The 12177-nt window shown below is 39.3% G+C and overlaps 1 protein-coding gene across 2 annotated transcripts in view; it reads left to right on the top strand.

The window, feature by feature from the left end:
• Window positions 1–12177, top strand: part of LOC124616026 — an 86271-nt gene that overhangs the window by 67665 nt on the left and 6429 nt on the right. For both annotated transcript variants that reach the window (XM_047144255.1, XM_047144247.1), the window contains 3 exons: window positions 6048–6264; window positions 6773–6916; window positions 10872–11008. In XM_047144255.1, coding sequence (XP_047000211.1) covers window positions 6048–6264; window positions 6773–6916; window positions 10872–11008 — 498 coding nt within the window. The remainder of the gene's footprint in view (window positions 1–6047; window positions 6265–6772; window positions 6917–10871; window positions 11009–12177) is intronic.

Raw genomic sequence — 12177 nt, 5'->3', positions numbered from 1 at the left:
CCCAATCACTGCTTCCCTTTCATGTCCCTCGACTCTTATAACTGCCATCTGGTTTTTGTACAAATTGTAAATAGCCTCTCGCTCCCTGTATTTTACCCCTGCCACCTTTAGAATTTGAAAGAGAGTATTCCAGTCAGCATTGTCAAAAGCTTTCTCTAAGTCTACAAATGCTAGAAACGTAGGTTTGCCTTTCCTTAATCTTTCTTCTAAGATAAGTCATAAGGTCAGTATTGCCTCACGTGTTCCAGTGTTTCTACGGAATCCAAACTGATCTTCCCCGAGGTTGGCTTCTACTAGTTTTTCCATTCGTCTGTAAAGAATTCGTGTTAGTATTTTGCAGCTGTGACTTATTAAGCTGATAGTTCGGTAATTTTCACATCTGTCAACACCTGCTTTCTTTGGGATTGGAATTATTATATTCTTTTTGAAGTCTGAGGGTATTTCGCCTGTTTCATACATCTTGCTCACCAGATGGTAGAGTTTTGTCAGGACTGGCTCTCCCAAGGCCGTCAGTAGTTCCAATGGAATATTGTCTACTCCGGGGGCCTTGTTTCGACTCAGGTATTTCAGTGCTCTGTCAAACTCTTCACGCAGTATCATATCTCCCATTTCATCTACATCCTCTTCCATTTCCATAATATTGTCCTCAAGTACATCGCCCTTGTATAGACCCTCTATATACTCCTTCCACCTTTCTGCTTTCCCTTCTTTGCTTAGAACTGGGTTTCCATCTGAGCTCTTGATATTCATACAAGTCGTTTTCTTATCTCCAAAGGTCTCTTTAATTTTCCTGTAGGCGTTATCTATCTTACCCCTAGTGAGATAGGCCTCTACATCCTTACATTTGTCCTCTAGCCATCCCTGCTTAGCCATTTTGCACTTCCTGTCGATCTCATTTTTGAGACGTTTGTATTCCTTTTTGCCTGTTTCACTTACTGCATTTTTATATTTTCTCCTTTCATCAATTAAATTCAATATTTCTTCTGTTACTCAAGGATTTCTACTAGCCCTCATCTTTTTACCTACTTGATCCTCTGCTGCCTTCACTACTTCATCCCTCAAAGCTACCCATTCTTCTTCTACTGTATGTATTTCACCCATTCCTGTCAATTGCTCCCTTATGCTCTCCCTGAATCTCTATACAACCTCTGGTTCTTTTAGTTTATCCAGGTCCCATCTCCTTAAATTCCCACCTTTTTGCAGTTTCTTCAGTTTTAATCTACAGGTCATAACCAATAGATTGTGGTCAGAGTCCACATCTGCCCCTGGAAATGTCTTACAATTTAAAACCTGGTTCCTAAATCTCTGTCTTACCATTATATAATCTATCTGATACCTTTTAGTATCTCCAGGGTTCTTCCATGTATGCAACCTTCTTTCATGATTCTGAAACCAAGTGTTAGTTATGATTATGTTGTGCTCTGTGCAAAATTCGACCAGGCGGCTTCCTCTTTCATTTCTGTCCCCCAATCCATATTCACCTACTATGTTTCCTTCTCTCCCTTTTCCTACACTCGAATTCCAGTCACCCATGACTATTAAATTTTCGTCTCCCTTCACTATCTGAATAATTTCTTTTATTTCATAATACATTTCTTCAATTTCTTCGTCATCTGCAGAGCTAGTTGGCATATAAACTTGTACTACTGCAGTAGGTGTGGGCTTCGTATCTATCTTGGCCACAATAATGCGTTCACTATGCTGTTTGTAGTAGCTTACCCGCATTCCTATTTTCCTATTCATTATTAAACCTACTCCTGCATTACCCCTATTTGATTTTGTGTTTATAACCCTGTAGTCACCTGACCAGAAGTCTTGTTCCTCCTGCCACCGAACTTCACTAATTCCCACTATATCTAACTTCAACCTATCCATTTCCCTTTTTAAATTTTCTAACCTACCTGCCCGATTAAGGGATCTGACATTCCACGCTCCGATCCGTAGAACGCCAGTTTTCTTTCTCCTGATAACGACATCCTCTTGAGTAGTCCCCGCCCGGAGATCCGAATGGGGGACTATTTTACCTCCGGAATATTTTACCCAAGAGGATGCCATCATCATGTAATCATACAGTAAAGCTGCATGCCCCCGGGAAAAATTATGGCTGTAGTTTCCCCTTGCTTTCAGCCATTCGCAGTACCACAACAGCAAGGCCATTTTGGTTAATGTTACAAGGGCAGATCAGTCAATCATCCAGACTGTTGCCCTTGCAACTACTGAAAAGGCTGCTGCCCCTCTTCAGGAACCACGCGTTTGTCTGGCCTCTCAACAGATACCCCTCCGTTGTGGTTGCACCTACGGTACGGCTATCTGTATCGCTGAGGCACGCAAGCCTCCCCACCAACGGCAAGGTCCATGGTTCACATCGTGTGAAACATAAAAAGATATGTAACTGGTGCAGTGTTTCATTATTTAAATAATGAATGACAGCTGCAGGCTTTCCGGAAACAAGGATTGTGACCTATGAAATTGAGTCAAACATTTCTGTTTCCTAGAAATTTATCAGTTCCAGTTACGTCACCTGTTTTTATTAGTTAATAAACTATTATTAGATAATAAACAAGTCCTTGACAAGTATTTTGATGTCTGTTGTGTACATACATCATACATAAAGTGTGAAAAATGTAAGGGGGTATCTTATACCTTATTTAAGTTCCTTGACAAGTGTAAAAGTTGGGTTTCACTGTAGCTTCACTTGTTCCGGGGGTAGACCATTGTCATCAGGCCCCTTCTCTGGAGTCCACAGGTTCCCCTCAGTGCAAGGCCAAAGTGTAAACGACTTCTCCAACACAAGTAAAGACATTTGCTCATCATCTTGTTTGGTGGATGCACTATACTCACATTTCACTCTTCATATCTATATATAAATCCAAAAAGTATATGAACAGTGGGTCATTCTTCCTACACAACCATTTAAAAACATGTTTCTCCACGAAAATCTTTCATCGGTATAGCAAGAAGTGACGCATTGCTATGTTAAATAACAACATATACCACCGAGCTTATGTACTTACTTCTGTTTGATGTTAAGAGAGGATTGAAAATAGACATAACATGCTATTTACTGTCATAAATACCCCCTTACTTCTAGATACTTCAATATGCAATTTTATTTTGGTAATACTGCTTGAGGTTGCATGGTAAGGATTTGCACTCATCCTGTTCTCAAACCATGGAGAAGAATGGTCCCAATAGATTGTCGTATGCACAGGTTACTTCAGTTACAGTGACAGGTTTTTACAGAAAGTGCATTAAATGATGTTTGTTTACAAAAAATATACTGTTGTAGAGTAACCCACTTTTAATTACATTTATTTATACATGTATACTAGGAAACACAGCTATTTGTAGCAATTGCTAAGTATGCACTGAAGAGCCAAAGAAACTGGTAAAACTGACTAATATCGTGTAGGTCCCCGCAAGTAAGCAGAAGTGTCACAACATGGCATGGCATGGATTCAACTAATGTCTGAAGTAGTGCTAGAGGGAATTGACACCATGAATCCTGCAGGTCTGTCCACAGATCTGTAGGAGTACGAGGGGGTGGAGATCTCTTCTGAACTGCACATAATAAGGCATCCCAGATATGCTCAATAATGTTCATGTCTGGGATGTTTGGTGGCCAGCAGAAGTGTTTAAACTCGGAAGAGTGTTCCTAGAGGCACTCTGTAGCAATTCTGGATATGTGGATGTTGCATTGTCCTGCTGGAATTGCCCAAGTCCGTTGGAATGCACAATTGACGTGAACGGATGCAGGTGATCAGGCAGGATGCTTGCGCATGAGTCACCTGTCAGTCTTACGTAGACGTTTCAGGGGTGCCATATCGCTCGAATTGCACATGCCCCACACGATTACAGAGCCTCCAACAGCTTGAACAATCTGCTGCTGATTTACATGGTCCATGGATTCATAAGGTTGTCTCCATACCTGTACACGCCCATCCACTCGATGCAATTTGAAACTAGACTGGTCCGACCAGGAAACATGTTTCCAGTCGTCAAAAGTCCAATGACTGTGTTGATGGGCCCAGGCGAGGCGTAAAGCTTTGTATCGTGCAGTGATCAAGGGTACACGGGTGGGCCTTCAGCTCTGAAAGCCCATATCGATGATGTTTTGTTGACACTTGTTGATGGCCCATCATTGAAATCTGCAGCAATTTGCAAAAGGGTTGCACTTCTGTCATGTTGAACGATTCTCTTCAATCGCTGTTGGTCCCATTCTTGCAGGATCCTTTTCTGTCCACAGCTATGTCAGGGATTTGATGTTTTTCCAGATTCCTGATATTCACGGTACACTCTTGAAATGGTCGTACAGGAAAATCCCCACTTCATGTCTTATATAGGCGTTTCCGACCACAGCGCCATGTTATGTCTGTTTACATATCTCTGTATTTGAATGCTCACACCTATACTAGTTTCTTTGGCATTTCAGTGTATATTGTAATTGGGTACGAGGGTTGGAACTTGTGGCCGCTATTTATTCACAACTGATACAAAAGAGTTACATGTTTGTACCAGTTATTGTCCTTGTGTGTAGAACCCATTACCAGCAATGTGGAAGGTATAGTATACCGTTAACAGAGCCTGTCCTGTTGATGGTGCTAAAGGAGCGGTCTCTTGATTCTCGTGTACGACTGTGATGGTGTTATCCTAATGCATTAAATTCCTCCACGGCAGACCATTGCACAGTATTACTGTTCGTTTTTGGTGCATCACCTGCGACCTGCTTTGCGAAAGAAGCGGCAGCACTTTCTGCTTAACCCACCCGTCATTTTACAGACAGTGCACGGGTGCATACAGCGCAAGCTGTGGCTGCTCTGTTTGGTATATGGGACCCACCATACTTCCCTGGCTTCAGTCCTTGTGGCTTCGATTTGATTCCGAAGATGAAGGAACCACTTTGGGGCATTCACTTCAGAACTTTCCAGAGGTTCGACAGGCAGTAGACCGCTCCATTCACACCATCAACAGAACAGGCTCTGCTAACGGTGTACTACGCCTTCCACATCGCTGGCAACAGGTTCTACACAATGCTGGTGACTACTGTAAAGGACAGTAACAGGTGAAAACATGTAACTCTTTTGTATCAGTTGTGAATAAATAGTTACCACTATTTAAGTTCCAACCCTTGTATATGTCCTATCTCCTCCTTCCCCCTACCTATTCCCATTCCCTCCTGTACTCTGTCCATCTGCTACTCTCCCTCTATCTGGCCTTGGGCCTTGTTTATTGTTACTGCATATTGATTCAATAGTGGCAGTCTAATCGTAAGCCAAAAACCCAACTTCTCAGTTTTCTGTGCAAATGGATTGCAAAGAGGTAAACAAATTAACGTGTGTGTGTGTGTGTGTGTGTGTGTGTGTGTGTGTATATAAAAAACTGATTGCAAGAAAGAAAACAAAACCGCACATATTCACAGAACACCACAGCACAGCATTTTCTTTCTGAGTCAATTTTAATAGAAAACCTGTACATTTTTTTTTTATAAAAACCTTTAACGTAAGTCTGTGTGGATGTTTATTACATCCTGTAAAAATTTTAATTAAATTGGTCAAGAACGCTTTGAGATTTTTGGTAACAACATTAAACGACAACTTTTCTTAATGTAATAATATATATTATTTTCCCCAACTTTGTTCAGAATTCTAATTACAGGTTTAAGCAGAGAGTAGGAAACTTTTAAATGCCCAATCGAGTATTGTTATAGGCTCCTACATCAGTAAATTCCATTGTTTTTTATTAAACCTAAGCTTTTTCCATATTTACAGATTTTGTTCATAGATTGTTTTGTTGTTGTTACTTAGTCTCTTACTGCTGAAATCTGAGGAAGCTCTGAATACACAATTCAGTCCATCCACTTAAAAGAATCATTTCTGAGCAGGCTGTATGTAGTGCTTTTTTACCATACTGCAATGATACTTTCTTGTTGTTCCTTTGCATGATTTAGTCCCTTTTTATGTCTTCTAAGTGAATAATATAAAATAAAGTGCTATGCTGTCTTTGGGTTCATTTACTGCTTCTGAAGTTCGAAAACTTTTGTTGAACAGGTATGATATTTGGAGTGGTACTTATGATGGTACAGGAGACACTTGTAAGAAGTGTGCTGGTGTAGATCACACTGCATCACAGGACATGAATCCTGAGCACATGAAGCTACGTGAAGAACTTAGTCTGGACGGAGAGCAACTGCTTTCTGATTTACGCTATGTGCAACATTTGTACCAAGGATCAGACTCGAATGACTCTGGAGCTGGTTGCGCCGAGGTATTTCTATGTTTAGGCACTATATTATGTGATTCTTGTTGCATAAATATTTTGACCATTTAATGAAATATTTGCTTCCAAATGCTTTAGTATCATGCTGAGTTTGTGCAGGTGCTTCTTAGTGGTGAGTTTTCATTTTGCTGGAGATAACAGAAAGATGACAATCCTTTGACAGTGGTGGAATCACAAAGTATTCTTTCAATTTCTGCATATATTCAGCTGCGTTTGTAATTTCATGTGCTTCACAATTATTCTCACAAGTATCTTAATGTTGAAAAATGAGTTTAGCTTGGTGGCTTTTGTGTGTGTGTGTGTGTGTGTGTGTGTGTGTGTGTGTGTGTGTGTCATCTCAATTTGTTATAACAAATCTGCCACTCCTTAATGGTATTTGAAAGGCCCGTAATCTGTGCTTAGTGTAATTTTCAGATTTGTTAGATTGAAAAGAAACTAGCTTGTCATTCTTCTTAGTTTGTGATACAAGCACCTAATCATTACACTTCATTGACAGAAGATGCAGTGCCTTTCTCCATCATCAGAAACAGAAGCAAGCAATGACGTCCAATTGTACGATGACTCAGATTTTGGTGTCAGTCAAGCAGCACCTATGCACTGTAGCCCCAGTCAAAATGGGCTTGATGGGAAGGAAAATGAGGTATAGTTAGTTCTTTTGTATCAAAAGTGATATGTATGTGTTGCATTCTGGATGCATGGTGTAATATTTTGTCATATGCTCATTATTGTTTAATTTGTTCTGTTAATGTAAAGTTTTACCTTGCAATGCCTACACTGAGCCGTTGTATGTTAAGTGATAACCCTGACCTCTTCTGCCTATTGCCATAGTAAACAAAATTCTCTAGTATTTACCAGTTTCGGCATAAATAGATGAAGAAATCCACTACTGTTTCCTTACCTTCTTGGACACAGATAACTGGGATAAATAACTGTGAAATGTAAGGAATAATCATCCAGACTGACCTAAAATGCAATAACCACATAAAACAAAACTTTAGGGGAATCAGATGTGTGTCTAAGATTCATTGGAAGAATCTTAAAGAAATGTAATTCATCAACGAAAGAAGAGGCTTACAAAACACTTGTTAGACCAATTCTTAAGTATTTTTCAACAGTCTGAGACCTTCTCCCACAGAAGGGAGAGCACATCCAGTGAAGAGCGGTGAGTTTTGTCACAATCATTCAGTTGCTGCAAGGGCATTACGATGATGGTCAACGAACTCCAGTGACAAATACTAAAAGAGAAACGTTGTGTATCTGTATACACAGTCAGTGAGCCACCTTATGGTGCATGGAGAAGGTTATCTTGTACCATTGCTAGTCACTTCTTTTTCTGTTCCACTCACAAATGGAGAAAGGGAAAAAGACTGCCTTAATACCTCCACATGAGCCATAATTTCTCTTAGTCTCTTTATAGTCTTTAGGTGAAATCTTTGTGGGCAACAGTTGAATCACTCTGCACTCAGGTGCAAATGCAGATTTGAGTACAAGAAGCACCTCTGTAATAATAGCATGTTAATCGAACTTGCCAGTAATACAGCTAGCGGCACAACTATGAATAGTTACACTGTCGTACTTTAATCCGATCTGGTGAAGATCTCAGCCACTTGAGCAGTGGTCTATATGCAGTTTCCTTTACAGATGAGCTATGCTTTATTAGAATTCTCTGAGTAAACCGAAGTCGACCATTCACTTTCATTACTACCAGCCTGATGTGCTCGTTTCATTTCATATTGCTTTGCGGTGTTACGCATAGGTATTTAATTAACCGGATTGTCACGCAACGCACCGCCAACAATGTGTTTTAACATTGTATGATAATTTTTCTACTCATCTGCATTAATGTATTTTTTTTCTCATTTAGGGCAAGCTGCCGTTCACCACTCCAAGGATGCCACTGTATCTTACACCACATGAACTTCAGCAAAAAGTAACATATTTCTTCTCACTCTATCCATCAGATCCTAACAATACTTCTGTATCCATTGAACACTCACAGTTGAGGACAATGTGCTGGGTTCTGTTACTGAAGAAGTCTGAGACACCAATAACCTATTACATTTACTATGAAATTCATTTAGTCACCATTGTTGTACTTTGTCAATTCTGAAACTCTAGGCATATGTAATCTGCTTGTTGCCCTTCATCCGTGGACCACAGGATGCCTTATGAGAAGTGGAAAAGCAGAGTTTCACACAAGCACTGCGTGCTAAATCCATTCTGATTTATGATAAGCTTTTCTGTCTCAAGGGACTTATTATATTCTAACTGAGAATATGTTCAAGAATTCAGAACAAACCGATGTTAAGGATATTGGTATTGGTGTGCAATTTTGGAGGTCCATTCTTTTATGTAGGAGTTGCTGCCATTGTTGTTGTTGTTGTTCCCCACCCCCTCAGGTCCTTGGGAGTTTTCAGTGGTCGAGAGAGTCATGATAAATGCAAGCTAAGAACAGGACCAATGCTGTAGAGTACCCTGTGTAAAACCAAATTGGGATTCCGTCTGAACATGGTGACTTGTTTGTTTTTTTAACTCTTCAAAGTCACGACTCAACACCAGGGATCCCCATTTCTATGTTCACCATACAGGAGTCGGTGTGTTTGTCAGACAGTGGTATGTCTGTACGATCCTCCTACATAAATGATTTTTTAACATTGAATTTAAAACTTCAGCTTTCTTTTTCTTCAATTGCCACACTATAAAGGTCAATGAGTGACAGAATAGAAGTCTTCATCCCACTTAGTGAATTTTATAGATGACCAGAATTTTCTTGGGTTCTCATCAGGAGCTTTTGCTGAGGTTTAATGGTGGAAGTTGTATGCTTTGCACATCAATCATTTTACAGACTCAAGAAATTTGACTGACATTTGCCTGTTGATATTTCCATGTCCTCCTCCCCCCCCCTCCCCCCCTTTTTATGAATTTTGTTATTAAACCAAAACGTGTCTTTTCTGTCCTTCGCTTATTTACTAGACACGTAAGACTCCAGAGCACTAGTCAGAATCCATGCAAACTTTGCCCACAATTCCTCTTCATTCCTCGTATTGAAACTAAATGATGTCCATTCATTGTCTAAGTAGGATGCTGACACTGCTTATCTACTCTTTTCCAGCATAAAAACTCTCCTAGCTGCCGTGGCAGATTTATTAACTTTAGTAACCATCATCACTACATCAGACTGACTGTTGGAAAGGTCAGGCTGCTTGTAGCTATAAGGTCTAAAATGTTTCAATTTTCTATTGATTGTTGAACTAGTTACACAATACACTTTTTGGAAAATGTGGTTGTAATTACTTTACAAAGCTGCCTGCCCTTAACTCCTGCATTTAATTCATGACTCTACAATCTGTAGTTGGTAGTTCAGACTCTTCCCACTAATATTGCATGATTGTGATATTTCCGCACTACTGTGTGTAAACTTTCTAGGAATGATTCTGCAAATGTTAAAACAGAATCAGGTCTTCGGTAAAGACATTTGATGATTAACTTAATTTCACCTAGCCTGGTTATTCACGTCCAGATAACATTGTAGTTACTCAATTTCGACCTTGATAGATGCAATATTTTTGGCATTGGCAATGAACACTCCTGCTCCTAATGTGTCTAACCTGTATTTTTGCTGTAGTTCCATGTCTCATTTAATATTACGAATCTTTCTACCTCGAGTTTCGTCTAGCTTCGATTCAGAGTAAAATGTGACAGATTTTTTCGGGATCGGTAAATTCCAGGACTTTTGTTTCCAATGCTTCAATAGTTTACTGTTAAAATTTTGACATTTGAAGTTCTTTGTTTGGTATGCGATCTCATTTCATTCTCTGTGTATCAATTAGTAATCCTTCAATAGAAGACCTCAACTTATATAACCAAATCTAAAGAAACTTTCTTCCTCCGATATTCATCTTGATGAAATGTTGAGAAAAATGGAGAAATTGGAGCTTGTTCACATGTTCACTGACTGTCATTCTTCCCATGCACCATTTGTGAATGGGACAAAGATAAAAGATAGTACCAGAATTACTCTCTGCCACTCACTGTAAAGTGGCGTGCAATGTGTAGATGCAGATTGTATTATTGTGAGTTATGTGTACATAGATTTTGTGAATGAATAATCTGGTTATTTTTGCAAGAGATGCATTGTCTCTGCTTTTTGGACAATAAGTGTACCCAGTCTCTTAGTAAAGGGGGCACAAAGTAGATTACATTAAAGTGATATGGTTTACTGAACATCTTTGAAACCTGTAGGTCATTCATTCATCTTGTTTGCGCAGAGAATATCAAAGTTCTCGATAAAATATCTGTTCAGATAAATTGCTTCCCTGCATTTCCCCCAAGTCTCTCTGTTATGTAAGTGGAATGTCAGGTGGTTTCATTCATAGAGATTTCTACCTTAATCGGTTAACAAAGGTTTTAAGGAGTGAAAATTAATGAACCTGTTGATCAGTCTCATTTAGAGAGTTTTGTGTCTTATACAGGTCCCATATATCCAGGTCTGACTGTATTTGGATCAGTTTGTCAACCTTATTTTATAAGGATAGTTAAATTAAGAATTACCTGGGGTAAGAAAATTTATCTGTAAGTTATGGTTGTATTTTCAGTCATTTGAAGATTTTGGTGCAACAAACTCTCGAAGGATGCTGTCGAATAAGGTTCTGTTATCCATGGAAGTGGGTGCAGAAAAGAAAATGAACGAACGACCCTTCAGTCTAAAAATGCCAGCAAAAGACAGAAAAAGGTAATGAAAAACTAAAAAAGTATTAATGTTCTGGTGTTCATATCCATTCAGTATGTTTATTTGGTCGGATATTAATTAGTGAAAAGTTTGTATTGGCTTTTGATTTAGTATTACAAATACATGGCTTAGAATAACCAGGGTTGCATTGTATATATGTAGGTATTTTTCACACACAAAACATTAAAATTTGTGTGCTGTGTTAGAGTTGCTCACTTAAGAAACACAGTTTTTAAACAGGCCGCATTCTCCTTGGTAAGGTCGTAATGATGTAGATTTAACATGTTATGCTAAATAACTTACGGGTAAAATGCTAGAATGAAGCTTTCTTATTGTTATAAAGGGGTCATTCTCCAGACCTTGTCCACTCAAAGCTGAGGCTAACTTCCTAGTAGTGTTAATGTTGAATTTGTGTTAAACTCTCATCAAGTAGGATGCTGCAGTGGTTAAGGCTCTGAGCTCTCACTGTGGAGGACTGCATTAAATTCCCCATCTGTGTACCCTTGCTCGAGTTTTTGGTAGTTTCCCTTAATAGCTTTAGATGATCCTCTACCCACCTTAATACTGTGAGGGTAATGGAAGGTTGGTTTAATCTTCCTTCCTTCTTTTTCTGCGCCCTTCCCCTCACTAACTAATATGATAAAAGAATGTATTATTGTGTATACTGGCTGAACTTTCAAGCATTTAGAACTTGACTGATGATATAACTTACATGTTATTGTGGGATACTGTCATTACATCTTAATTGTATTGTTCAGAATCTGTCTTCAGAAACAGTTTAGTCATTGGCTGGGTATGTTTTGTGCATAAGCCTCTTCATTCTTTTCAATCCTCCCATCACTGCACTGCCACCACCCTGTTCCAGTCCTGTCCTTTTTTCCAAATTCTCTCCTCCTCCTCTTTTAACAGCAAGCTTCCATCTGGTTGTCGTTTTGGCCTTTTGCACTGTATTTTCATTGCTGTTGTTTCACATGCCTCTCTCTTTACATGTCTGTATCATTTAAATCTTGCTGATTCTACCTGGTTCTTGCATTGGTACTTCCTTTACACTTCCCTGATTCGATGGGCCCTTCCACATCATATCCAAAAGAAGCAGTATGCTGTCCATCTTTGTACTCCCACTCTGCTTATGTGAAATTTCATTCATGTGCACGTGTCTTTGCTTAAGTCCC

This window comes from Schistocerca americana, chromosome 1 (genome assembly GCF_021461395.2).
Source record: "Schistocerca americana isolate TAMUIC-IGC-003095 chromosome 1, iqSchAmer2.1, whole genome shotgun sequence".
Classification (NCBI taxonomy): Eukaryota; Metazoa; Arthropoda; class Insecta; order Orthoptera; family Acrididae; genus Schistocerca; species Schistocerca americana.
This window is presented reverse-complemented; position numbering and strand designations above follow the sequence as displayed.